The 27934-nt window shown below is 39.3% G+C and overlaps 1 protein-coding gene across 2 annotated transcripts in view; it reads right to left on the reverse strand.

Annotated features, from left to right (window-relative positions):
* Positions 1 to 1492: 1492 nt before the first annotated feature.
* The window catches only part of LOC114662708 (granzyme B(G,H)-like), an 87657-nt gene continuing 61215 nt past the window's right edge, over positions 1493 to 27934 (reverse strand). The window contains exon 6 of one of the 2 annotated variants that reach the window (XM_051935357.1): positions 1493 to 1762. In XM_051935357.1, coding sequence (XP_051791317.1) covers positions 1680 to 1762 — 83 coding nt within the window. In that variant the 3' untranslated portion in view covers positions 1493 to 1679. The remainder of the gene's footprint in view (positions 1763 to 27934) is intronic. The other variant, XM_028816341.2, reaches the window with a different exon arrangement.

The raw sequence follows: 27934 nt of genomic DNA on the forward strand, positions 1-27934 counted from the left end.
GCAGGACCAGCAATGCCATGCACTTTCAGCAAATAAGGAAAGCTGGCCAGGGAGTGAACAGACAGCATAGTGAATCAAGTGGCTTTAAAGGTTTCTGTTCCTGTGAGATATGAGAGTTGTGAAAACCTGCATCTGCTACCTGTCTGGACGTGTGCTTTCTCTGTAATTGACAGATGACATTGTCATTTTTCCGATCTCTTAGAAGACACTTTAAAGGTTAGCGAAGATTCTGTTATTCTTAAAGAGCTGGCCTTAACATCAACTGCATAAAATGTATATTTGGTGTAGTTGGAGGTAATTGATTGGGGTATGTGCTAGGGAAGGAGACAGAGCAAGCCTCAAATGACCAAAGTGAGTGTGATTATATGATTGACGAGACTCAACACCAAGTGACAAGAACAAACATTCCAAGGTTTATGGGGATTTTACATGAGGTCCATATCCCATTTTTTGTTGAAGGGTTACTGAAATGAAAAGGTAGTTGAGCTCCTCAAGCAGAAACATTCTTTAAGGAAATAGAAACAGCTTTGTGGTCAGTCCCTCTATTGATACCACCATATTTGTCACTGCATTTACTCCAGACAGATGCACCCAAGACTGAATTGAGAGGAGTGCTGTTTACTTAGTCTGTTTATGGTGTGCACTTCCCAGTTATGTACCTCTGTCACAACCCAGTGATATATATTGGGGAAGGATGTCAGGATGTTCTGCTGTGGTAGCTGAGGGGAAAAAAGGTTGAAAGTCATCCATGCAGCTGGAGTGCCCCATCTGGACATGTGACTCTAGAGGAGTATAAAGGGGGATGTTGGAAAAAAGAATATTTGCTTATGGTCACCACAAGGGAGAGAACCTTGCCTGGACCAGACTAACTTTTAATCTAAGGGGGCAACAATGCATTTACAATGGGGAAAAAAGACAAACTCGGCCCAAGATGAGAATTGTATAAATGAATGAATACATATAACCAGCATGTGTGTGTTTTTAAAGTCTTTTTCAAGACAGATGTTGTCCTTCTTGGTTTACCATGTGCCAGCCAGTGGTCATTAATGATTTCCTATGCTCAGTCAATATTGGACCATAATTTTAGTCCATCAGGACCACAGTCAACTACATTATAAATTATTATACTTAGCTCTCTTACTTGCTTCTTCCAGTAGTCAAGAAATTATTTAAATTCTCTTCTATATGAGAGGAACAATGTCTTTAAGGTCTTTAAGGAACTTTAGTTGCCAAAAATCCCAAGTATAGCATCCAATTATGACCTCTCCATTAATTACTGTGGAGGTTTGCTGCTCACAAAACCTTAATGCATTGGTCTATTCAAGTTAAACTTACTCACAAGCCTTAGTCAGATCCAGAGATGAACAGCATCAGCTTTAGCATGAGGCTGACATCAGGATCTAAGGCATTTGTAAAGATGATATGAGCAAAGATGAAACTTACCTACAGTATATAATGGGAGCTCAAATAACACGTTACACACTTCTTGCATTGCACTGCACACTTTATTGAAGCAGAGAAGCAGTTACATTTGCTGGTTGGTATGATTTAAAGACAGCGGCAAAGCTACCCAGCATTCTTCACTCTCTGAATCTGACACTGGTTATGAGAGAGTGATATAAGATCAAGGCTAAAGATCTCAGCTGGATTATTGGCTCATCCTGGCTCTGGAAGAGACTTCAAGCAGAAGAGCTTGCAATGATTTTCTTTCTGATCCAGTCCCAGTATGCAGACACCTTTGTGTAGACTTCATTTCCAGGATCTTCACATATTTCTGAGCCATAAGACACAATGCCCACAGCTTTAGGCATGTTTGATGTGCCTGGGCATACCAGTGGTCCTCCTGAATCTCCCTGAAATAAGTTCAGCAATTTTATTTTAAAAGAAGAAAAGAAAAGGAAATATAGCCAAAGAATAAGTAGACATCAAATTAAACTTTGCTTTGTACTGTTTTTCTTGAAGGGAAAGTATATTTACTTACATTACATGTGCCTTTTTTCCCAGAGCCTCTTCCAAAGATTTGAGATTCAGATATAAAGTGTACATTGATGCTAACTTCTCTCAGCACACTGCTGCCTGTCCCATTGGTTTTAGTGAGTCCCCATCCTGCCACAGAACATTTATTGAGGTTGAAGGACTCATTTCTGTTTGGAATGTTGATGATTTTTACTTCATTGGTGATGCTGGCTTTGTGGTTCAGCTGTTTCAAGTGAAGAAAAGTCAGAATGAAGTTAGTTCGACCTCTAATCTTTGATGGCTACTAAACATATTAAAGCAAACTTATGGATAAATGACTTCTTGGGCTGTACTGAGGTTCTGTACAGTGATGGGAGGACATGAGGAATATTATAATTTTAAGATGCATCTGAAATGTCTGTATATGGAAATCAAACATCTATGTGCAACATTTGACAGTTGGTCCTGCTGTTAGACTTTGAGCTGTATGTGAAGATAAAGTGAATTTGGTCATTTTCCTACATCCTTCCTCTGTGTACCTTTTCAATACCGCATACAATCAAGTAAAATACTTTTTTATTTTCATTTTCTTCTTCATGAATTACTGACATTTTATTTTAATAATCAAGAAAAAATGGGGGTGGCACGGTGGCGCAGTGGTAGCGCTGCTGCCTCGCACTTAGGAAACCTGGTTTCACTTCCCGGGTCCTCCCTGTGTGGAGTTTGCATGTTCTCCCCGTGTCTGCGTGGGTTTCCTCCGGGCGCTCCGGTTTCCTCCCACGGTCCAAAGACATGCAGGTTAGGTGGATTGGCGATTCTAAATTGTCCCTAGTGTGTGCTTGGTGTGTGGGTGTGTTTGTGTGTGTCCTGCGGTGTGTTGGCATCCTGCCCAGGATTAGTTCCTGCCTTGTGCCCTGTGTTGGCTGGGATTGGCTCCAGCAGACCCCCGTGACCCTGTGTTCGGATTCAGCGGGTTGGAAAATGGATGGATGGAAGAAAAAATGGGGAGAATTCTAACAAGCTAAGGAAAACCAAAATACTATTCCCTTGGATATAGGGTAAGCCAAAATAAAGTACCACATTTCTCAAGGTCATTGCGTGAGGTAGAGGCAGCCGAGTGGGTTAGGGTTTGGGGTGCTTTGATAGGTGATCCCTTGTAGTTTTCAGTTGGTTGGGTGCACACCATGCTTTCACTGTCAAAGCGTTCTTCACAAACAACAAATGATGTTCATCACATCAAATCAGAAAACAATTCTTCAGTGGGTGGCTAAATTTAGACAGAGTACAACATTGAACAGAAAATCTCCAGGCCGTTCTCAGACTGTACGAACGCCTGAAAACATTCAAGCTATAATGGCATCAATTTTGCATTTTCCTAGACATTCAGTTCAAAAACCTGCTTCTGCCTTAGGTATTTCCAACATGTCTTTGAGGAGGATTTTGCATGAGGACCTTAATTTCCATCCATATAAAGTGATGGTAGTGCAGGAACTCACTGAGAGAGAATGGGAGAGCCGTATTGAGTTCTGTGTGAACATTCTGCAAACTGCTCATCGAGATGCCATCATCATGTGCAGTGACGAGGCACATTTCCATTTGAATGGTTGCACAAATAAGCAAAACTGTCGCTATTGGGCTGAAACCAACTCTCATGAACTTCATCAGATACCCCTGCACAGTGAATGTGTTACAATTTGGTGTGCCGTTGCAGAATTTGGCATTGTAGACCCTTACTTTTTACATTGAAATGCTAGAGAACTGAAAGAAATGGGTGTGGTGGATGCCTGGTTTCAACAGGATGGAGCAACAGCTCATACGGTGCGGAGATCCATACAAGTTTTGTGAGAGATGTTTCTGGGGAAGCTGATCTCCTTGTGCAGTGATTGTGGGTGGCCTTCACGTTCACCTGATCTCGCTCATTGTGATTTCTTTTTGTTGGGCTATCTCAAGTCGAATGTATACACAAATGCCTCAAAACACTGAAGCCCTCAAGGATGCTATTCACCATGAAATCGCCAAACAACTCATTTGAGTATTCAGAAATGATCTCAAAGAGTGTATTGCTAATGATGGCCACCACCTTGAAGACATCATTTTTAAAACAAAGTGAAAAAAAATCTATTTTGTATACCCTTTCTTGTGTCATAATGAAATTTATTTTATCTTGTAGCATTTTTGTAGAATAAATGTTTGAAATGTGGTACTTCTTCTTGGCTCACTCTGAATATTCTACATAATGCTACTCATAGGAATGTTTGTAATTCAAAGTACTTGTAATGAACTGCACACACAACAGCTAAATCTGACCTAAATGGAAGGATTTCATGTTGCTTCAAAACAAGAAAGAAGAGAAAACATTTAGACAACTTTGTGCACAGCAGACGTGGAGTAAACTTGAAGTCAAATGAAGTTTCCCATCGACCATCTGTGCTCATAGTGACACTCACCTTCAGTAGCATGATGTCGTCTACTAGGGTTATCTCATTATAACATTCATGAGGAATGATCTTCTCTACGGGTATCACCTGCTGGGACCTCTCATCTTTAAAGAGATTATGAGCCCCCAGAAGGACAGTGATACTCCTGTGAGCAAAACATAGCAGGTCAGTCAGGGAGGAGTACAGGGGGAACAGTTCATAAATAGATCAAACAAATCTTCAACTAAAAATGGCAGACACAACATACAGGGCTTTGAAATAAACACAGAAGACCAGTGACAGAAGAACAAAAGCAAAAGAATTATACAATTGTAAGTTCGAAGAAAGGAGAATGAACAAGTAAAAACACAAAGATTGAACCTCATATTTATCTCTATTTTGATTTTTACATCAACTATGTACTTCTATTATATCTTTTTTCCTTTTTTTGAACTTTTGAAAAAGATTTTAGAGTGAAAAGCACTAGAACCTTACAATTGCTACAGAACGAAAAAAAGTGTCAAAAAGATACACAAACAAAATAAAAACACACTAACAGAAAAGCAGAGAAAAGAGAATATAAATGTGCTAATAATCACATCTGTAACCCAGCACATCCATTCAAATTTCTCACAACTTATTTTTATTGATGTCTCAGAAGATTGTTCTTTTTAAACGCTATGCTATTAACTCTGCTATGTGTCACAGTGCTCTCACTGGACCGTATTCATCATCAATACAACATGAAATTGTGTGTGCAAACCACTTCATGGACTGTGCAGTGATTAGTAATGGTGCCTCACAGCTCTAGGGCCCTGAGTTCACTGCCTAACTGAGTTGTACTTGGAAAGGAACTGATTTGTTCTATAACAGGAATACGAGTGGCACGTGATGGGCATGAAGATGAAAGGGCTTGCCACAAATGTTTGTGTACATCTGGAACTGAAAGATCAGGGGCTTAAGCTACTGCAGCCCCCACCTCCCAATGCCACTGTTCATTTCTAAGCCCGTCCTCTGTTTATACCCGTTAGAGAAGCTGCGCCTTTCCCATGTTATTAATTAGTTCAAACAAATAAAAAACACATAGAAACTTAATAGTGAAAAAACAAGTTAAAATTAACAGAAAATACATAACTGCAACAAACACATGACAAATAATACTTTAAAATAAGCCAAGAAGGCACAAAAAGGGAAAGTAAACAGAAACCATGAAACATGGCAGAGTTAGATAATGAGCGGATGTTGAGTATTTCTTCTAAAATCATAACATATAACAGCACGATACCAGTAGGCTGGGTGACCCAATGCCATTTGCACAGCAGACTGCACACGTGTTTTTACATGAACACCAACACATGAGCTGGGAGAATCAGCACTTGTTAAGTGTGTTCCTTAAAGATGATTGTATCCACCAGCTACTGCATTTATTTGCATATTGTTATTAGTCTCTTCATTATTTTTCTTTATTTGGCTAATTTATTTTTCCAACCCAGCCTTGAAAATAATGAAAAATGCATTATTGTGTGTATAATTAAAAATGAATCTTTGGAAGTAGAGGTGTGACGTCTCTGGGAGTTAGGATGTCAGTTTATTAACCAGTGAAATGATGCCCAATGTACCTTATATCTTTTTGAAAAGAGAGTAATAAACAAAATTTAGACAGAATATGCATTCATAATTGAACTCACAAACCAATCTGGAATTCATCTATCAACATCTAAATCAGAGGAAAACTGATCCAGCTATACGCAGAAGAAAATAAAAACCAACATGGTGATGCAGAAGGTGCATTTAGGTTCAACAACATAAGTGCACTGACTCAGTCACGGTGCATTAAAGAGTCAGATGTTTTTAAGTGTTTTTAAGTCTTTTTGGTGTTAAAATACTCAAAATATCTGCAAATGTTTGTTTGGTATAACAGCTCCACTTACTTTATTGTTTCAAAATGTTTTCCCTCTCTCTGGTCTTTCTCAGGCATTGCGTGGTGTTGTTAATTTTGCGTTGATATTTCTGCCATAATTTACATATTATAAAATTTCATTCTGTTCTTGATTTGGTTAAGCATCATGTTATAAAGCTTGTATTTAATACAGAATCATTAAAAGCTGAAAATATGAATGTCTATTTTACTTATTTACAGATATGTCTGTAAATGAATTTATGGGTTTAATAAAGACATTAAGGAACTAATGCCAATGACTTAGAAACTTACTCTCCTTGGCAGTGTGCAGCAGTCAGGATGAAGTTTTCATGAATGAGAAAACCATCACAGTTGGATATGTTTTTGCCATTTCTTATCTCCAAGTACGCCATGTAGGGTCGACTGTGTGCTTTGGCTTCTGTCCCATCGATGATCTTGTCACCAGAAACACCTAACAGGAGAGAAAATGAATATGTGATGATAGAGAGGACATCAGATTATTACCAAGAATGACTAATTTGCTAATAAAGATAACTGTGCATGCCAAGAGAATAATAAAAAGCTGCTTTTCAGATTGATTCTTCTACTAGGCTGCCGTCTCATCTTTGCACAAATGTTGGTTTGCTTTAAAAGAATTAAACTTTATCTCTACAGAATTAAATATTTGAAAGACCCTTTCCCTAGTCTCACTCTCTCTTCATGACATCCCAAATTACCTGCCAGTCCCACGCAGACAGCGGTGATGGTAATCCAGTAAACTCGCATCATGGCTGATTGCTTCTGCAACTTGGCTTTGTTGTCCATGTCTTTATATTTAAAGTCAGATATGGGAGGGGTGATTGGGGTTGACACCTTGAAATCAACCACAAACCACAGTGCAGTCGATAAACAACAGAAGAAGATTAAAAAAAAACATGACTTTGCACAATTACTGGCAGGTCAGATTTAGCCACTGAGTAAAGAAATTGTGTCTTAAGTTCATGATTATTGGTGAGACATGCAGTAAATATGTGGAAGTAAGCAACTCAAAGTGGTCAAGAACTATAGTGTGACTTATTGAATCAGAATGCTCAAAATGACCAAGTCTGAATCCTTCTTGTCACTGAAGTGCTATATGCAGTCATGTTATATAAAAGCAACACATTTTGTTAAACAAGCAGAGACCACTTACCGTAAGTCATTGAGGTTACTCAACATCTCATCCAAACAAACTTCAGGCCTCTCCATTTCAGACCATACAACTTGGTAATTTGTTTCAGATTTCAGCAACCCTTTCTGTAAAGAAGTGATTGCTGATTTCTACCTTGACAACACCTCCCCTTATTTTCTGTTAAATGTCCTTGTGTATGCAGTTCACTGTTTAACAGAAAAAAATTCTTAACCAACTTTATCAATGCCTGTAAGAGTTCTGAAAACCTGGATTACACAGTCACACAGCCTTCTCTGTTTGGGACAAAGAGTGGAGGTGTGCACAGGGGTCACAACATTTATTGGTCTGAATGACTTCGGACTGACTATTTTCTAGCAGTACACAGATATTTATAAACATTATTGGAATAGTATCAAATTTTCATATTAGGGCCTTACACACTGCACACACAGTGTGCTCACATTTACGGTCTAATAAGCTCTTCATCCATGCTGCATGCTTCACTCATTAAGTCTGTTATCCTCATCTTGAGTGGATCTTCCTAATCTTCTGCTATGCCATTAATACTGACGAGGCAGAAGAGCAAACGTCACAATAGAGGCTGTGGCATTTCTGATGTTGTACAATATAATTAATAGGCTTCAATTATGAAACCATACTCAACATTTTCTTCTTAAGCAATTTTATTTCCAATTTTCCATCATACGCTCAATTAAATTTTTCATCTAGAAAAATGTTACTGTTTATAGCACGTGAAATTGTCTTCTTGTCAGGTGCCTGTTACCAGTTCATGGGACTAGCTCTATTGCTACTGCAGTGTTCTTAGTTTATCCTTGGGTGTGTGTGCACATCTGCAACCTACACTTTCTAGTTCAGCAATGTGCCTTGAAGGGTGAGATCCTTTTTATTCTCATTTTTAAAAGGGTTGCCCTCTAATTCATTTTTCCTTAAATTGTGCCCTTACACTTCTGGTTAGAAGTGTTCTAAGTCAAGGTTATGCAGCAAAGCAAGTGAACAGACACAAAAAGTCCAGTATCATTTCTATTTTCACACATACCTGAAGGTAGGCTACATATTTTTTTCCCAATCACTAATTTCTTTATTATCGAACTTGAGTCAAGGGATTGCTTTACTTTCAGATTATCAGGCTGCTTCAGCTGATTTACAGTTACCACATCTTGTATCGTGTGCACCACAATGGATTATTTCGTCCGTTAAAAATAATTTGGGATCACTAACCAATAACTTCCAGCAGATTAACAACAGGTTTTACAAGTTTCATTCTAGACATTTTTACGAATTCATTAAACATTCTTTTCCAGAGCACAATTCATTTATGGAAAACCTGCCCTGATGATGTGGAATTTAGTAACTCCCTAATCTGAATAGAGAGGTTGGCGGGATACTGCCAGAAACTCTTTTCAATACTTTCAGACTCTTATTTGCACCCTTATTTCTTCTTACAAAGTGCATACCTCCATTAATTCAGCATTGATCACACTGCTATTAAAGCAGGGCAAAAATGTGGAATGTGCAAATTATTGTTTTATTTCATTACTAAATACAGATATAAAATTACTGGCAAAGACATTGGCATAACTGGTTCAGTCAGTCACTCACAACCTTATTCACCCTCATCAGACCCTCACCCTCATCATTAAAGTGTTGGTGACAGAATGAATCATTTCCATTGCTAGGTGCCCATTTGCAGAGGGAGGAATATAAACATTAATAGGGATGATATACTTTATCTCTCTGCACAAAATTCCAGCAGCCAGAATTTCAATGTCTGAATTGCAAACTGTATTTTTAATTGTAATTTGCTCCCTTTTGTACCATTTCTCATTCAGATAGATGACCAGTCCCACTGCTATCTTTTTTTCACACCACAATGGTGTAATAAGAATATAAGTTTAATGTTACTGATCTCTGTACAATAATTATTTTAGAAATCCACTCACATGTACAGGCCAGGCCAAAGTTAGCACATAGGGGCTCTCAGCATTTAGAACTGCTAGACAAGCATTTGAAGAGAAAAGGTACAACTACCAAAATGGGCATTGTACTATTTCTGAATGTTAGAGATGAAATGGAATCCTCTCCTTCTCCTTGTTTGGAACCCAAGTAAGTGCCTGCACGTGGAGAAGACAGTATAAAAAGACTTGGACAGCAGCCAAACACTTTCCAACTAGGGAGCTATCACCCCCAAAATGAACAAATGGGTCTCAGCCCAGCCACAGGGGATGAACAAACCAGTGTGTTTCTTTCTGCTGGTCCCAAGCCCGGATAAATGGGGAGGATTACTTCACGAAGGGCATCGGGTGTAAAATTTTGCCAGATCAATATACAGATGCAGATTTCCATACTGGATCGGTCGAAGCCCGAGTTAACAATGGCCACAACCAGTACTGTTAGCCAACAGGGTGCTGGCAGAAATTGGGTTACTGTTGGCCGAAAAAGGAGAAGAAGAGGGGTTAGACGTGTCAAGAGGCAAGAGGAGAGGAGGAAGGTAAAGAGAGTGGAACTGAGGTAGGAACTTTGAATGTTGTCAGTATGACTGGTAAAGGCAGACAGTTAGCTGATGTGATGGAGAGAAGGAAGGTTGATATATTGTGCATACAAGAGACTAAATGGGAGTAAGGCTGGGTGGATCGGAAGTGAATTCAAATTGTTCTGTCATGGTGTGGATGGGAGGAGAAATGGGTTAGGGGTTATTCTGAAGGAACAGTATGTCAAGAGTGTTCTAGAGGTGAAAAGAGTGTTAGACAGAGTAATGATTATGAAGCTGGAAATTGAAGGTGTGATGATGAATGTTATTAGTGTATTGGGTGTGTGATGGATGAGAAAGAAGATTTCTGGAGTGAGTTGGATGAAGTGATGGACAGTGTAATCAAGGGACAGGGAGTGGTGATTAGAGTGGATTTCAATGAACATGTTGGTGAAGGGAACAGAGAAGACGAGGAGGTGATGGGTAGGTATGGTGTCAAGGAGAGGAATGAAGAAGGTCAGACGATAGCGGTTTTTGCGAAAAGGATGGACATGACTGTGGTGAATACGTATTTTAAGAAAGGGGAGGAACACAGGGTGACATACAATAGTGGAGCAAGTGCACACAGGTAGATTACATCCTATGCAGAAGAGTCAATCTGAAGGAGATTAAAGACTTAAAAGTGGTGGCAAGGGAAAGTGTACTTAGGCAGCATAGGATGGTGGTCTGTAGGATGACATTGGAGATCAATAAGAGAAGGAGAGTTAGGGCAGAGCCAAGGATCAAATGGTGGAAGTTGAAAAAGGAAGACTGCAAGGTTGAGTTTAGGGAGGTGGCAGTGAGAGTTACCAGACAGCTGGGCAATAACAGCAGAAGTAGAAAGGGTGACAGCAAGAAGAGTGCTTGGCGTGACATCTGGACAGAGGAAGGAGGAAAAGGAAACCTGGTGGTGGAATGTGGAATTACAGGAGAGTATACAGAGGAAGAGGTTGGGGAAAAAGAAGTGGGAATAGTCAGACAGATGCAGAAAGTAGACAAGAGTACAAGGAGGCATAAAGTGAAGTGAGAGGTGGAGAAGGCTAAAGAAAAAGCGCATGATGAGTTGTATGAGAGGTTGGACACTAAGGAGGGAGAAAATGACCTGTACTGATTGGCTAGGCAGAGGGACCAAGCTGGGAAAGATGTGCAGCAGGTTAGGGTGATAAAGGATAAAGATGGAAACATACTCACAAGCAAGGAGGGTGTGTTGAGCAGATCGAAAGAGTACCTTGAGAGGCAAATGACTGAAGAGAATGAGAGAGAGAGAAGGTTGGATGATGTGGCTACAGTGAATCAGGAAGTGCAACAGATTACCATGGATGAAATAAGGACAGCTATGAAGAGGATAAAGAATGGAAAACCTGTTGGTCCAGACATACCCGTGGAAGCATGGAGGTGTTTAGCAGAGATGGCAGTGGAGTTTTTAACCAGATTGTTAAAGGAATCTTGGAAAATGAGAGGATGCCTGAGGAGTGGAGAAGAAGTGTATAGGTACCGATTTTTAAGAGTAAGGGGGATGAACAGAGCTGTAGTAACTACAGGGAGATAAAATTGATGAGTCACAGCAAAAAGTTATGAAAAAGAGTAGTGGAAGCTAAGTTAAGAAGGGAAGTGATGATTAGTGAGCAGCAGTATGGTTTCATGCCAGGAAAGAACACCACAGATGTGATGTTTGCTCTGAGGGTGTTAATGGAGAAGTATAGAGAACTGCCAGAAGGAGGTGCATTGTGCCTTTGTAGACCTGGAGAAAACATATGACAGGGTGCCTCGAGAGGAGTTGTGGTATTGTATGAGGAAGTCGGGAGTGGCAGAGAAGTATGTAAGAGTGGTACAGGATATGTACAAGGAAAGTGTGACAGTGGTGAGGTCTGCAGTAGGAGTGACAGATGTATTCAACGTGGAGGTGGGATTACATCAGGGATCGGCTCTGAGCCCTTTCTTATTTGCAATGGTGATGGACAGGTTGACAGACGAGATTAGCCAAGAGTCCCTGTGAACTTTTATGTTTGCGGATGACAGTGTGATCTGTAGCGAGAGTAGGGAGCAGGTGGAGGAGACCCTGTAGCAGTGGAGATATGCTCTAGAGAGGAGAGGAATGAAGGTCAGTAGGAACAAGACAGAATACATGTGTGTAAATGAGAGGGAGGTAAGTGGAATGGTGAGGATTCAGGGAGTAGAGTTGGTGAAGGTGGATGAGTTTTAATACTTGGGATCAATAGTACAGAGTAATGGGGATTGTGGATGAGAGGTGAAAAAGAGAGTGCAGGCAGGGTGGAATGGGTAGAGAAGAATATCAGGAGTAATTTGTGACAGACAGGTATCAGCAAAAGTGAAAGGGAAGGTCTACAAGATGGTAATGAGACCAGTTATGTTATATGGGTTGGAGATAGTGGTACTGACCAAAAAACAGGAGACAGAGCTGGAGGTGGCAGAGTTAAAGATGCTGAGATTTGCATTGGGTGTGACGAGGATGGACAGGATTATAAATGAGTACATTAGAGGGTCAGCTCAGGTTTGATGGTTTGAAGACAAAGTCAGAGAGGCAAGATAGTGCTGGTTTGGACATGTGCAGAGGAAAGATGCTGGGTATATTGGGAGAAGGTTGCTAAGATTGGAGCTGCCCGGTAAGAGGAAAAGAGGAAGGCCTAAGAGAAGGTTTATGGATGTGGTGAGAGAGGACATGCAGGTGATGAGTGTGATAAAACAAGATGAAGAGGACAGGAAGATATGGAAGAAGATGCTGAAAGAAGAAGAAGAATGGGTCTCTGTCTGCTCAGATAAGATGAAATATGTCCAGAATTAAAACCTTAACAGGTATATCAAGTTTTAATCCAGCTTTCTGGATTCCATCATTGCTAAACTGGCCTGGCTTCTCATTGGACACTGATAAGCTTTTCTGATTCTGTTGACTCTTGGAAATATTTTTTTTTTCTGGATGCAAACTCTTCTTAGGCACTTGGCATTGAGAATCAATGGAGTTTGTGGCCTGAGTGGTTATCTGGAAGCTAGTGGTGATAGGAATATGTACTCCTTGTTACCTGCACTTTTTGATTAGTCACGCCGGCTCCATTTACTCACTTTCTCTCTTCATTCATCTTAGGGTTGGGATAAGGTTTGGGTACTTGGAGTTTAATTTGTAATTTCATACATTCTGCTTCTTTTTGTATTTCTTATTTTGACTTTTTGATTTGATATACTATGTTAATCCAAGAGGGAAAATTGTCTTTTCACATGTCCTTCTTATTCTCTTCAATAAAAATTTGTTCACAAAAAACCACCTAGTGAGAAAGACAGTGGTTTGAATTTCATAATATCTAATTATTCCTAAGTATGACCCTGAATCGAGTAAGTTTCAATAGTCAGTATTTATCACACCATTATTATTTCTCCAGTAGGTCTGCAGAGAAGTATTACTTTGTGTAGTACTACATGTTGCCTTTAGGGATGTTTTGAAATTTATTTTTCTTACTTAATTTATTTTCATACCTTTTGTTTGTGCAACAGGGAATTGTGTCATGTGATCATGATCAGCACATCGGTGACATTAGCAAAAGTTCTGCTGTTATTATGGCAATGACTCCATGTAGCGTCATCCCTCATTTGGATACATCTCAAATTCTTTAACAGTAGTAATTTGCTTATCAAGTATGCCTGGTGCTAGGTTTTGTTACACATTTCTGATCTCTGTTTTTACTTTTGACTTTGATTTTTGATTACCCCTGTACTTTGTTCACTTGTGTTTTGAACCTGTGATTCTTACTTTGCATTTCTATCTCCTGGTCCTACTCTTTCTCTTGGAAAAAATCCCTGGAGGCACTGCCTCAGAACACCTAACAGTTTCCTTCTCTCTCAAAAACCGCTCTCTTACTTTGTTTCACACCTGGGATGTAAAGGGTGAAGATTCAATACCAATTATTGACAAACATGTCCTTGATTTTTTTGGTGAACTTTAGTTGCCAAAATTCCCCGGCATAACAAAACATTATGATGCCCCATCTGTCACTCGAGTATCTTTCTACTCACACATTCTTTACAGATCCACCTTGCCAAGGGTATATTAATAATGAACCAACATCAAACCGATACATGATTGGTAGCAATTTTACCAGGAAGTTAAATTCAGAAATCATACGGAACTGTGCATATAAAAAAAGATTAAACTTTGATGTTTACCATGAGTGGATTGTACTTCATTAAACAGACAATATAAAGCTCTAATAACAAGTCATACAGTTCTTCCATTATGCTGCAGACTTTATTGAAGCAAATAAGCTAGGCTCAGTGCTGGAAAGCGAATGTGATATAAGACAGCAACTTAATATCTCAGGTGGCTCAAGTGGTGGCCTCATCCTGGCTGTGGAAAAGATATCAAGCAGAAGAGCTGGTAATTATTTTCGTTTCTATCCAGTGTCGGAACTCAAACACCCTTGTGTACACATTTTTTCCAGTGGGTTCTTCGCAAGTAGTTGTATCACGATGAGATACAATCCCCACAACTGTATTAATATTCATGTCATCTGGACAAACCAATGGGCCTCCTGAGTCGCCCTGAAATAAAATCGCTAGATTTAGACTTTGAAGATCTCAAAGTAAACTCAGATGAAGAATGAGGAAGCAAATGAAATAAATGAAATGAAAGATTGTCTTCTGGTTTTTGCAGCGAGAAATGCAATATCTACTTACATCACAAGTTCCCTTTTTGCCTGTGCCTCTTGCACAGATCTGTAAAGGAGAAGGACAGTTTTGCTTGATCTTTACATCCACCTCTCTCAGCACTTTGCTGCCTGTTCCATTGGTGACAGTGTCTCCCCATCCTGCCACAGAACAGGTAACATTCTGTTTGATCTGATTGGTCTTTGCAATGCTGATGGTTTGCACTTCTTTTGTGATTGTTGCATTTTTTATCAGCTGTTTCAAATGAAGAAAAGCCAAAATGAATCAACATCACCTGAGTCAAAGTCAACCTCACCTCTCAATACTAGAACCTAATGAGTGTGCAATATAATATGTATAGAAAAATGGCCAATGAGGAAATAGGAAATTGTTTTTGTTGTGTTTTTACACTTACACCACCAGTATGTAGGACAGACATCCATCCAACTGCTGAACAGCTATGTGCTTTCTTTACTACAGCAGATACTGTATATATAGCTCCAGCAAGAACACCTGCACATTAATATCAAGGTACAGGCACAATACAAATGTTATAAAATTCCCCTGCAATACAAAATTGTCCCAGTATTCACCATGCAGTTGTCTACGTATACATAACAGTTTTAACTTTCATTTTTGTAAAGAAACAGAAGACAGACAGGCCTCATCTGTACAATTGTGTTGAGCTTGGAGGCCAGGGAGTACTCTTTGACTCAAGCCTGTGTGTGTTTTTAAAATCACTTTGGTTAACCTGAGGGGTCTATGGTCCCCATGGTCTACATGTCATGACTAGAAATAAGTAAAGTTAAACTTTGTTTTTTTCGACTGTTTCTCATGCACCAGTTCCATTGTTTGAGAAGTTAAGCAAAAATGAGAGGAAAATCAGAACTGAATACTACTGGTTTAAGGAAGTTTATATAATCACTTCATGGGAATCTTTACAGTCAAACAGATGAAAAAACATAAGAGAGACCAGAAGATGGACAAACCAAAAGTAATTTGTCAAAGGTTAGGTTAAAGTCATAAAGAATGTCAAAAAAGACAAAATCCACAATGAAATCTAAACTCATAGACAAAAGAAATGCTGTTTTTTTTTTCAACTCGAGACACTAATTCACCACTAGACATTGTATAAAGCTTATAGCAATTCAAAATCATAGACAACTAGGAAGTGCACAATGATGACTTTAACACTGTCACAATGGTGACAGCACGTGCTATAACTTCTGATTGCAGTGACACTATCAATGACAAACTAAGTCAAAAATGGCAGTGCCCACAATTAAACAAAATGGTGTTCACATCAAGATGCATAATATTTTTAGGAACCTTACACTCACTTGATTGCACACAATAATTAAAGAATATTCAAAAACCCCAGAACTGAAGAAAAACAAATTATATTTTTTAAGACTGAACAAAAGAAAAATAAAAGAGAACATCCATTTGTAATAGTAAGGACTTCATGTTCCTTTAAGACAAGAAAGGTGAGAAAACACAACAAAAAAAAAGACAAGTAGGCAAAGAGTAAATAAGATGTCATGATTGACTGTGGTTTTGGTTCACCACTATGTGTACACTATGATACTCACCTTCAGAAGCATTATGTCATTTAGATGACCTGAGGGATTATAGTTTTCATGAGGATACCTGTCCATCACACTTATAACCTGCTGGGACTTCTCAAGTTTTGATTGATCATGAGCCCCTAGGAGAGCAGTGATAGTCCTGTTGAGTAATAACAGAAGGTGATTTAGGGAGGAGTATAAGAATAGTGATTCTTTTACATGTAAGAACACAAGCATTGTGACATTACTCCAGTGTTGTCATTGTTATTGCCATGAAAAATTCAAACAAACCATTGTCTAAGTCAGTAAAGGGTTTTAGCTCCTAATCTCAGGCATGTAGACTGTGACCCTTGAGAGCCCTTTACCACACCAATTCAATGCACATACAGTATACCTATAGCCAGTGACAGTATTAAAAAAACATCAAGGGAGATCCCAATAAATTCTGAAGCTATGCGATGCCCCTGGTCTAAGCATGGCAACAACAGGGCAGGATATTAAAATAAACAAAAAAATAAAAAAACGTTTATATAGTGGTAACAGGAATGGGGATAACATGATGGAAATGTTCCAAATTTGTCTACATTATGCACAAAAGAGAAAAAACCTGGGTGACTGACTTCAATAAATCTATTAAGTGTTTGGAGCACCAGATGTTGAAAACCAAACAACAGATTACCAAGTTAACATAAATTAAATAAAATTCTTTTTGTAGTAGAGAATTGACCCTCTGCTTGCCCCACTCTAATCACTTCCATTAAGTTTTCATAAAAGCAATCCCAGCGTATTATCAGGATCTCCTCTTTCTGTGTTACCTTTGAAATGACACTGCTGGGCTCTCAGTTAGTGTCACTTATTATTAATATACAGAAAAAATTTACTGTATGTCAAATAACCTTTATGCAAATATAATATTTATGTACAGGACAGTTGTCCTATGGTTGACACTACTCCTCTTAGTCATTGACCCATGCACTTAGACAAAATTAAACATGAGTACTGAATAGCTACCAAACACCATTAGCGCACTAGACTGACCACATGTTTACTCACGTACTTCAGAGGTGCTCAGGTTCAGTCCTGGGGGGCCACAATGGCAATAGGTTTTTTGTTGTCATCCACTTTCTTAATTTAGAGCCAGTTACAGCTGCTAAAGTGGTTATTGCTCAAGTAACATTTCGGAATTACCCTTTAGTTAACTTGCTTTTTAAAATTCCTAACCCTTAATCGCTTTTTTAGTCTTAGGCAGCTGTATTTACTGTCTTAATTATGTCTTGTTTTCATCAAAAGCCACCAATTAACAGTGAAATGCAAACCGGCAGTTCACCTTCTAATATGTTGCCATTAACACCTGTTGTATGTTCATCATGAATTTGTTTGTTTTTAATGTAGAGAAAAGCCAAGCAAAATGACACCTTTTATTGGCTAACTAAAAAGATTACAATATGCAAGCTTTCGAGGCAACTCAGGCCCCTTCTTCAGGCAAGATGTAATACAGTTTCCTGTGTTTATATACACACTCTAGGACAAGAAACAACATTGGTACATCTTTAAATGAGAAATTTTAAATGTAAAAAATTAATAGATTAATTCAGGCTAGAGTTAATTTAACAAGAGAGAAAAGAACAATGTATGGTCAAGATCTCTGGATAAGATAACTGTCCAACAGAGTCTTTTGAAGTTTGTGATAGATAGATAGATAGATAGATAGATAGATAGATAGATAGATAGATAGATAGATAGATAGATAGATAGATAGATAGATAGATAGATAGATAGATAGATAGATAGATAGATAGATAGATACTTTATTAATCCCAATGGGAAATTCACATTCTCCAGCAGCAGCATACTGATACAATAAATAATATTAAATTAAAGATTGATAATAATGCAGGTGAAAAACAGACAATAACTTTATATAAAGTCCCTCTCACAGTGTCCATGGCTGTTGAAGTGGGCCGCTACAGGAACATCTGTGTTGCCATGTTTAATGTGGAACCTGTGTAAATTCATTCTCTGGTGGAGTGTTTGTCCAGTTTCTCCCACATAGAGTGCAGTGTCAGGACATTTCATGCAGAAAATTAGGTAGACTACATTAGATGATCTGCAGGAAAATGATCCCTTTATGTGATGTTCAAGTCGGCAGTGTGGTATAACTATACAGTCTGTATCATAGATGTGGGCACATGTTTTGCATCTTTTCTGTAGGCATGGAGATGTGCCATTTTCTGTTGGTTCACTTAGGGAGCTTCGGAAAATTAGTTGTTGAAGGTTTGGTGGTTGTCTGTATGCCAGGAGGGGAGGTTCAGGAAATACATTTTTCAGTGTTTGGTCATTGTTTAGCATTGGCTGAAGTTCTTTTATAATTTTTTTGAAGTGTTTCAAGATGTGGGTTGTAGGTGACAACAAAGGGGATGCGGTTCTTGTTGTCTTTGTTTTTTCTTGTTGTCTTTGTTTTTATATTCCAGAAGGTTGTCTCTGGGTATGGCAGTAGCTCTTCTTATTTGAGTGTCTGTTGTTTTGGGGGTGTAACCTTGTCTGATGAAATCTTGTCTGAGCTCCTGCAGTTGTTGATCCCGGTCTGTCGGGTCTGAGCAAATACGATTGTACCGTATTGCTTGGCTGAAAATAATGGAGCGCCTATGCTTGGGGTGGAAGCTATCACTTTTCAGGTAGGTCCGTCTGTCTGTCGGTTTGTGAAAAACAGAAGTTACAAGGGTGTACAAGGGTGTTTACAACTTTGTTTTTAATAAAATATTGTGAAAAATAGAGGAGCAAAAAGTGAAGGGCTGAGAATTACTAACCTTCTGCAGACCTAAATCATTTGGATGGTATCTGTGCAAAAGAAAATTCTACATTATAAGAATGACCTGGGGCCTCATGTATAAACAGTGCATACGCACAAAAATGTTGCGTAAGAACGTTTCCACATTCAAATTGCAAAGCATAAAACTTAAACTTGGTGTAAAGCCACGCACATTTCCACGGTAGCTCATACCCTGCCGTATGCAAGTTCTCTGCTCGGTTTTGCAGACTGGCGGCACCCAGCATCAAGGCAGTGTTACTGTTCCTATGTGGTTATGCTTTCTTTTTTAGATCCACATCCCTGACGTGGCTTTATAAATACACTGAATTTAACCGCATATTGTTTATTAGTTTAATGCATCTGATGGTAATTAACCTGTAACAATATAATGGTCCACAGAATGGTCAAACTATTCTAAATACCATAACTGCTTTAGCGTTGTTACTCTCACTGCACCACTCGGTGTATTTATAACACTATATCTGAGTGGGGAATCACAGCTGTACAGCAGCTGATCGGAAAGAAAATTATCGGCATACAGCATCAAGCACACACTGCCTATTGAACTGCTCTCACATGGCAAACACTTCCTGTACAAACCTCGTGGTTCAGAAACAGTTTCATCCCAAGAACTCTAAACGCACTCAATCAGTCCATCAAGTGCTCTTTGTAGAACTGTTTGTACTTATTAGTACAATTACCTCACTGTAAATTTGCGATACAGTTATAATATTGCACAACCTGAGTCACTTTATAAAGCACGTATTTACATATGATGACAATATCATTTTTAAGATGAAATGCAGCAAAATATGTGTATTATATTATACAGATAAAACTTTAACTACATGGTGCTGCAGCACTAGCGAGCTGCTGGCGCTCCCTTCACAGATTGTTCCTGCCTCGTGCTGTATGCTTGATGGTGCTGACGCGACACTGGAAGGATAGATGGATAGAATAATTAAACATGTACTACGAAGATATTTTGATGTTCTTTAAAAGTTTTGAAGAATTGGCGTTCTAAGCTTACAGATGGCTTAACGTCTATTACAGAGCTGATTGTGTGGCGATTGGGTATTTGGAGAAAGAAAAGTAAGGACAGGAATTGGGTGTTAGTACATTTGAAAGTGACAGTACTGCTGCAGTAAATTATTTCATCGAAGGTTGCGCAGCAAGCATCTTGCGTGAGACATGAACAATCACTGTGCCACCGTGTTCCCATGTTTAATAACATGCTTTAACTCCTACCATCATGAAAATGATATCACGTATACATCTAAGTATTTTAATTATTCAGAGAGCTGTAATATCACGAATGTAATGGATTCTGTGTCCTGTCGGAGGAAGAGAAAGCCTGGAAGCACATAGTGATTCACACACATAGAGCACATAGAAGATCAAATACAAAACAAAGCATTTAATGTGCTACTTTAGTTACAATGGGATTGAGAAACTAGTAAATTAAACGATTTTAAGATTAAGTTTATGATGTTCTACTTTAATGACAAAATAAACTGCGTGATTAAGGTGGAAATTTAGAGATTAAAATTGATATTTCGTGCTTTTTTCCCCACTGTGTGCCTATTTTTTTTTTTCTCTGTACCCTAATAAGCTTTCATATGACACTCAGATGGTGGGCTACGACTCTCCTTTTCATGGCGACTTTGATATCTAACAGCTTCTTTTTTATTTCGGCCACTGTGCGACTTTGTGAACTTCAGCTTTCAAGTTTCTCCAACACTCTATGTCACTCGATCAACTTCCTTTTGTTGTTTATATCACTGTTTAAACCAACAAATAGTACGTTTTTCTTTGCCTCCACTTGGTATTTGCTGAAATTCTATTTTCCCCCGTGCTTTTCCGATTGTCTTTTCACAGAAGGCTGAGCTTAAGGGCTATTTATATTGATTTACATATTCAAAGAGGTGTAATTCTGGGAGGAGTTGGGGCGGGACAGAAGGTGCATGCACGTGTGTTACTTTTCACGCTGACCGGGATTTATGTAGCAGAAGAACGTGGAAGTTGGCGTTTACATAGATTTGGATTAGATCTGGATTTGTTTGTACATAAGCACATTTCCGCTTTTGTGCTCACATCATGTTATAGTGCAAATTCTATGAACAGCATTATGCATGAGGCCCCTGGTGTGGTAGAATGAAAGTGCTAACAAATTAAATGATTTATTTTTTAGAAATCCAATCTGATCCTGAAAATGTGTCTAACGGTGAATTTTCAGATAAAATGACTATGGGCTGTTTGTCCACTGTTGGTTCCCATTTAGTACCAGTGAGTCTCCAGCTCCCCATTACCCTGAAATGCGTATGTTGGATAGAAAATAGATAGATTAACAGGTGGTAAATCAGATGTCAGTTTTTGGTCAGTCTTCTAGATATTAAAACACACAACTAGATAATTCTGATAAATTATCTAGATAAAGTTTTAGTGACATTTATTATCTTTTATCAGCTCTTTTTAAATAATATTTTACATGTTCTGTACCCATTATTTCTAACTGGTCTTTCTCAAGCACACTGTTGCATTCACACTGCTATTTCAGATATTTTGTAAAATTTCATTCTATTCCAGATTTGTTTAAGCCACTTGTTGTGACACAACCAATTAATGCAGTTATTTGTTTAAGATTTATTTATTTACAGAAAATTGTAAAAATGAATTTCTGAGTTTAGGGAAGCCAGAGATTATAGGAGCCTCAGTCACTAAGAAACTTACGGTCCATTGCAGTGTGCCGCAGTCAGGATGAAGTTTGGGAGAATGAGGAACCCTCCACAGAAAGATATTTTGCTGCCATTTTTAACTTCCAAGAATACCATATAGGGTCGGCTGTGACTTTTAGCTTCATTCCCATCAATGATTCTGTCACCAGAAACACCTACAGTAACAGGAGAGAAAGTCAATATGAGATGTTGAAAAGAATGTCAAGAGTATCATACAAGGTGGCCAGTTTTACCAAACATATAACTCGGCAAACTGAAATAATAATAAATACTGATTCCTAACTAGTTCTTTTACTAGGCTACCATCACAACTTTGTAAACTGTCTGTTTTTTATCCTAAAGCAGTAAACTAATCACTGCAGAATTAAATATCTTAATGACTAATTTTCCTCCAAAATCAGTCTCAGTTCCAGCCCATTTTACCTGCCAGTCCAATACAGACTGCCGTAATGGAAATCCAGAAAACAACCAGCATGACTTTCATTTCTCAAACTCTCTGCAGCTTGCCTTTGCAGATCACATCTATATATGTACATGGGGAAAGTTGGACATGTATCGAAATCTTGAAATCAACCACAAACCACCTTCCTTTCATTACATAATTGTCAGAAAACTTATACAGCAACATCTTCAACATCAGTTTCTAGTAGTTCACTTTAAGTCGGAAAAGTAAGTAAATCAAATAGTTGTTGAATTTCAGAATGAGTCACTGAAGTGGCTTGGACATGACTACAAATTTAGGAAGAGACAATTCATCTAACCAGTTTTGAAAGATGATTTCTTTGATGAAAATCAGAAAGTCCAATCTAATATGTGATTTGATGGGAGTCTGTAAAAACTTTGTACAAGTGGACTGAGCTTCATTCAACCAACTGTTGCACCAATATCAGTGGTAGATTTAAAAAACTTGGTAGACTCCCATACTCCCAGACTTGGTAGACTCTCAGACTCCCATATCCCTTTTGTGAAAAAGGTCTTCCCACCTTTCATCTTTAGTGCAGGTTGTTCTTATACCGGATTCATTTTTTAAATGATGGATTTATTACATTGATGGCTTTGAGAGTTTTGAACATCAGGATTAAGGACGCTGTAGGCTTATATGGTGAGGTCTGAAGAATATAGGTTTCGCACAGGTCTTTGTCAGTTTTACACATGAAGTGTCTTTTATTCAAATATATTTATAGTCACCATCTTGCAATCATTGTATTCAAATCTACACAGGACACAAAAAAGTCTAGAGCAGTAATCATTCGGAGAATACAGAGTACAGAAATGTTTTAAAAATAAGATACAAAGCACTATATCAAATACAACAAACCAGTATAATAAAAATGAAATGGGATAAACACAATTAAAGGAAATAAACCAAATAATAATTAATATACTGATAAAAAAAGAAATGCAATCAATTTGTTACCAGTCCAGCATTGTACCTTTGATTGCTGAAATAAAAAAATAATAACAATACATTGAAACACAAATTAATGCAATAATATAAACAACAGTCATCCTATAATACTTCATTTCTTGGGTGATCGCTTCCTTTGGCCACCACTGCTTGACATCTCTGGTGTAAAGAGTCAATGATCCTCTAAATCTGAAGTTAAAGGATATGTTTTTAATATTGTAGAGGCATCTGATGAGGCTGCTGACTATTGGCAAGCCATGTGTCACAACTCCCAATGTTGTAGTCCAGGGCAGGTCAGGAGAGAAAGCAGTTCAAGGCAACACCTCCCCACCAGCATTCATTCCTCTGGAGAGCAGTGACCACATCTATGGTCTTGTCCTCCTGTTGAGTCAAGTCATGTGGAATGGATCTTAATTTTCACTCCCATTTGAGTCTTTAGGATGGACTCAGGATGTGAAATTTATGAAGAATGTGTGGAGGATTAGACCAGTTTGGCAAGGGTGACTGTGTTTGGACTTACATGGGCCAATAAACCATCCACCACGGGAAGGCCATAAACTGACTAAACAAAGCAACGGGGGGGATGATCATCAGTCTGTGATCTAAAGCTCAAGCACAATTTGGGTTATGCAGCAGGACAAGGATCCAAAACACAAGAGCAAGCCCACCTCTCAATGACTAAAGAATACAAAAAAAAACAAAAGTTATGGAGTGGTCTAATTTAAAGGCTTGACTTGAACCCCATGAAGATGTTGTGGCAGGACCTTAAGTGGGGAGTTCATAATCAAAAACCATCCAGTGTGGCTGAATTAAAACAATTCAGTTGAGAAGAGTGGGCCAAAATGTTTCCACAGCGATGCCAAAGACTGGTCTCCTTTTACCAGAAGCATTTGATTGCAGTTGTTGTTGCTAAAAGTCAGTCAGTCATTGTTCAACCTGCTATATCCTAACACAGGGTCATGGGGGTCTGCTGGAGCCAATCCCAGCCAACACAGGGCACAGGGCAGGAACAAATTCCGGGCAGGGCGCCAGCCCACCGCAGGGCACATACACACACACACACCAAGCACACACTACGGACAATTTAGGATCGCCAATGCTCCTAACCTGCATGTCTTTGGCATGTGGGAGGAAACCGGAGCACCCGGAGGAAACCCATGCAGACACAGGGAGAACATGCAAACTCCACGCAGGGAGGACCTGGGACGCGAACCTGAGTCTCCTAACTGCAAGGCAGCAGCGCAACCACTGCGCCACCGTGTTGCTAAAAGTGGTACATCCAAATATTAAGTTTAGGTGTCAATTACTCTTTAACATGGGCAACAGAGATGTTGGTGAACATTCTTCCTTCAACATATTATACGATCATTTAAAAACTCTGTTTACCCAGGTTGTCTTTTGTATTATACTAAATTTGTTTGGAGAATCGGAACAATGAAGTGTTATAAATAAGCAAAAATGAAGGAAATCAGAAAGGGGCAAATACTTTTTCACAGCACAGTATTAATTGGAAGTTCAAGTTGTTTTCTAAGGTTCACCCTCAACACAGAACTTTTACTGAGCCAAACTAACCACAGTAGTTGTGTACATTATTTGCTAACACCCTCAGTCATGCATTTTACATTATCTACTGCTGCAGATGTGTTTTTAAATGTTTGCACATTGTGGCATTGCATTTTGCAAATTCCCTCAAATTACAAAAATAGCTTTCAGTCATGTTTTTTATATATGTTTTGGGATTTATCAGTACCAGGTATAATTGACCATTTGTTAATGATAACAGATTTGTGAAATACCAATGTCTTTTTATATTCATTTTAGAATGACTCTTGCTGCATACAATCACACAGGCTAAGTTAATGTTTTCTTGACTTGTCAGTGTACTACCTACTACACATCAAAGATGTTTGTTTTGTCCACAAATTAGGTGCCTTTTCTCTGTAACAATAAACATTTTTTTTTTACAGTGAAGTCCAAGTCAATCTCCCCAAAGGGTTATTTCTGTTGCAGTAGGATCCATCTCTTGTTTCAGATGACTGTTTGCTTTGGATTACTGTCATGTTGAAATTTTTATTTAACTTCAGGTTTGTGGCAAAGAGAATTTGTTTTTCTATAATTTATATTGTGTAGAAGATTAGCCCCGGACACAGACAGACACGGACTCAGAATGTCCAAAAGCATGCATGTTTATTTCGTCTTTAAATCCTGCACACAACACAGTAATGTTGTATATGATTGTTCAACAATGATTTTGTTGATTACTTTATGTTCAGGTATTGATTGCTATGGTCTGTGTCTTTTGGGACATATGACATCTTGAGGGAAGGGTGTGGTTTAAAAAACACACTGTATGGAGAGTTGGTTAAACAGGGTTCAAAATAAACAGCATTTGAAACGTTGTTCTGAGTGTGTCGCTACATTACAAGTAACTCAGTTTCTTTTTCTTCTGCCACCTCTACTCCTTTCCTCTTAAGTTCCATCCACCTTTCACCCGACTCTGGCACCCCGAATGGGGTGAGGCGGCCTCCTTTATACTGCACCTGGAAGTGCTCCAGGTGTCTCCCGATTGACATCTGGCAGCACTTTGGCAGAAGTGCTGCATAGGAACTTCACTCCTCTTCTGGCAGCACTTCTGGGTGTGGCGAAAGTGCTGCATGCCCAGACTCTGGAGCTGTCCAGGTGCCCCCTGGTGGTGGCCATGGACCCCAGCCGGGCTGAGCTTATGAGCTCCATTTCCGTGGCCCTGATGTAAACCACGAGGGCTGCCCTCTCGTGTCCCGGGGGAGGTACTGCTGGTAGTATGTCCTTTCCACCGGTCTTCTCTTCATAAGGGCGTCCTGTCCAGCCAAGATCCCCGGCCGTCCATCACACTGACCCTCCCTCAGCTGTGGCTCATAGGGCGAAACGGCGAGGGCTGACTTTCTCCAAGCTGGAGCACCAGCCAGCATGACCCAGTCCACGGTTCTGCCCTGTAAAACACAAGCAAGAAGAGGGCCGGGAGACGTTGCCCCGATGCCACTCCAAGGTGTCCCTCATATTGTAATAAGAACTGCGTCGCCACCCGTGCTCAAGACTGTGGCATTCATAACACCGGCGCTCTCCTTGTCTCTGTGCCCTCTGGAAGTGAAAACAGGATGGGAGCATCCACCCTGCCTCGTCCCCAGCCGAGTTCAGGATCTCCTTCTGGCTGTGTGGAAAACGCCCTTTTGTCGTCCATGAGCACACCGGCTCACGAATCACCCTGTGGTGGAACCCTTTCTTACCTTTCCGAGTCCTCCCCTTTTTTCTCTGGGGCACAATGACGGTCTGAGTCTGTGCCCCTGTAGACCTGCATGAAATGGTCACTGGTTTTTTGGGCGGGGCACTCTGACAGCCAACACTTATCAGTCAGCGTTCTATACGCGCCTCTGCCAATTCCACCCCTACCGTGAGATCCGTCATCACAGCCGTGTCTACTGTCGGAGTCCCTGCTACTTGAATCCGTTGAGTTACATCCCGGTTCTTTTTGCTAGGTTTTCCGTTATTTTTTCCGGTACCAGTATCACTCACCTGTACTGCGGCATTGGTCTGGCTGGAGAATCCCGAGTCGTGCTGCCTCAGCCACTCCAGTACGGCTCTTTAAATGCAAGCCTTTTAATGCAATATGTTGTTATGCCAGTTGAGAATATCCACAGTGGCTATGCTGGACTGTGGCACAAACCAGGGCCACCTGATCTATTAGTTCCAGTCAACCTTTTAGAATTGCCTGAAGACAAAAGAGAAAGTGACTGTCAGAGGTACAATAATTTTATGTAATGTTACGTAAGTATATTTGCAGTGCTTATGCACTAAAATATTTTGTATTGGTCTCAGTTCTTCTTCTGCTTCTTCCGTCAAGCTTTTTTAGCTCCATTTTTTAATTTGTTTTATTATTATACTATTTTTCCAAGTCATTTAATTTGTAGTTTAGTTTCAGTTTAGTTTTATGAAGTTTTCTATCTTAGTTTTTATCTTTGGTGACTCACCTAATTTTAAAAAGAATAATTTCAATTTATTTTAGTTTAAAAATGGCTATTTGATGAAGATTAAGAAACACACTTTGTCTACATAGCAATAGGATTGTAGAACCATTTAGATTTACCCAAAAATACCTCAGCTGTCTAGACAGAGAGTTATCTTCTGAACATTGTTTAAAGTTTGTCTCACTCGCACTGTTGCATTCCCCATCTGTTCGAAAAGATGGCTGTTTACTTGGAGAGAACTAGGCATATGAAATTTCGGATCAGCTACTTCTCAGTACCTTCACTACCCTAATAATAATAATAATAATAATAATAATAATTCATTACTACGCCACATGTGGTTTTCTGGTCAGCAAAAGGAAAGAAAACCATTATAGTACAGTAGACTGTATTATGGGAAAGTTTTGTGGCTTGGGTTGAAACAATTTATGAAAGCAGGGTACCACTTGATAGCCTCTTCTCCTGGCCAAAGCCACAACTAGACTAGCCAAGACTAGACTAGTTTGGAGGGCATCCCAGAGATTTAAAAAAATCTGAATTGTTCTGGAGAACTGATGACTCTCAGGAGATGTCTGGGTAACAACTGAGAAAAGTCAATAACATTAGAGAGACAGCTGACCTCCAAAAAAGAATGGCTTGAACATGTGGGGCTGGCAACTCCCATGTACAGCATTTGAAAGAGGATATCATTAAAGCTGCAGATACCTTAAGTGAGCGATACTCCCAGAATCTTGTAAGAGGGGAGTGGGATGAGAAACATAAAGGGACAGATACAATGGATATGGTCAA

The sequence above is a fragment of the Erpetoichthys calabaricus genome, chromosome 12 (genome assembly GCF_900747795.2).
Source record: "Erpetoichthys calabaricus chromosome 12, fErpCal1.3, whole genome shotgun sequence".
In the NCBI taxonomy this organism is placed as follows: Eukaryota; Metazoa; Chordata; class Cladistia; order Polypteriformes; family Polypteridae; genus Erpetoichthys; species Erpetoichthys calabaricus.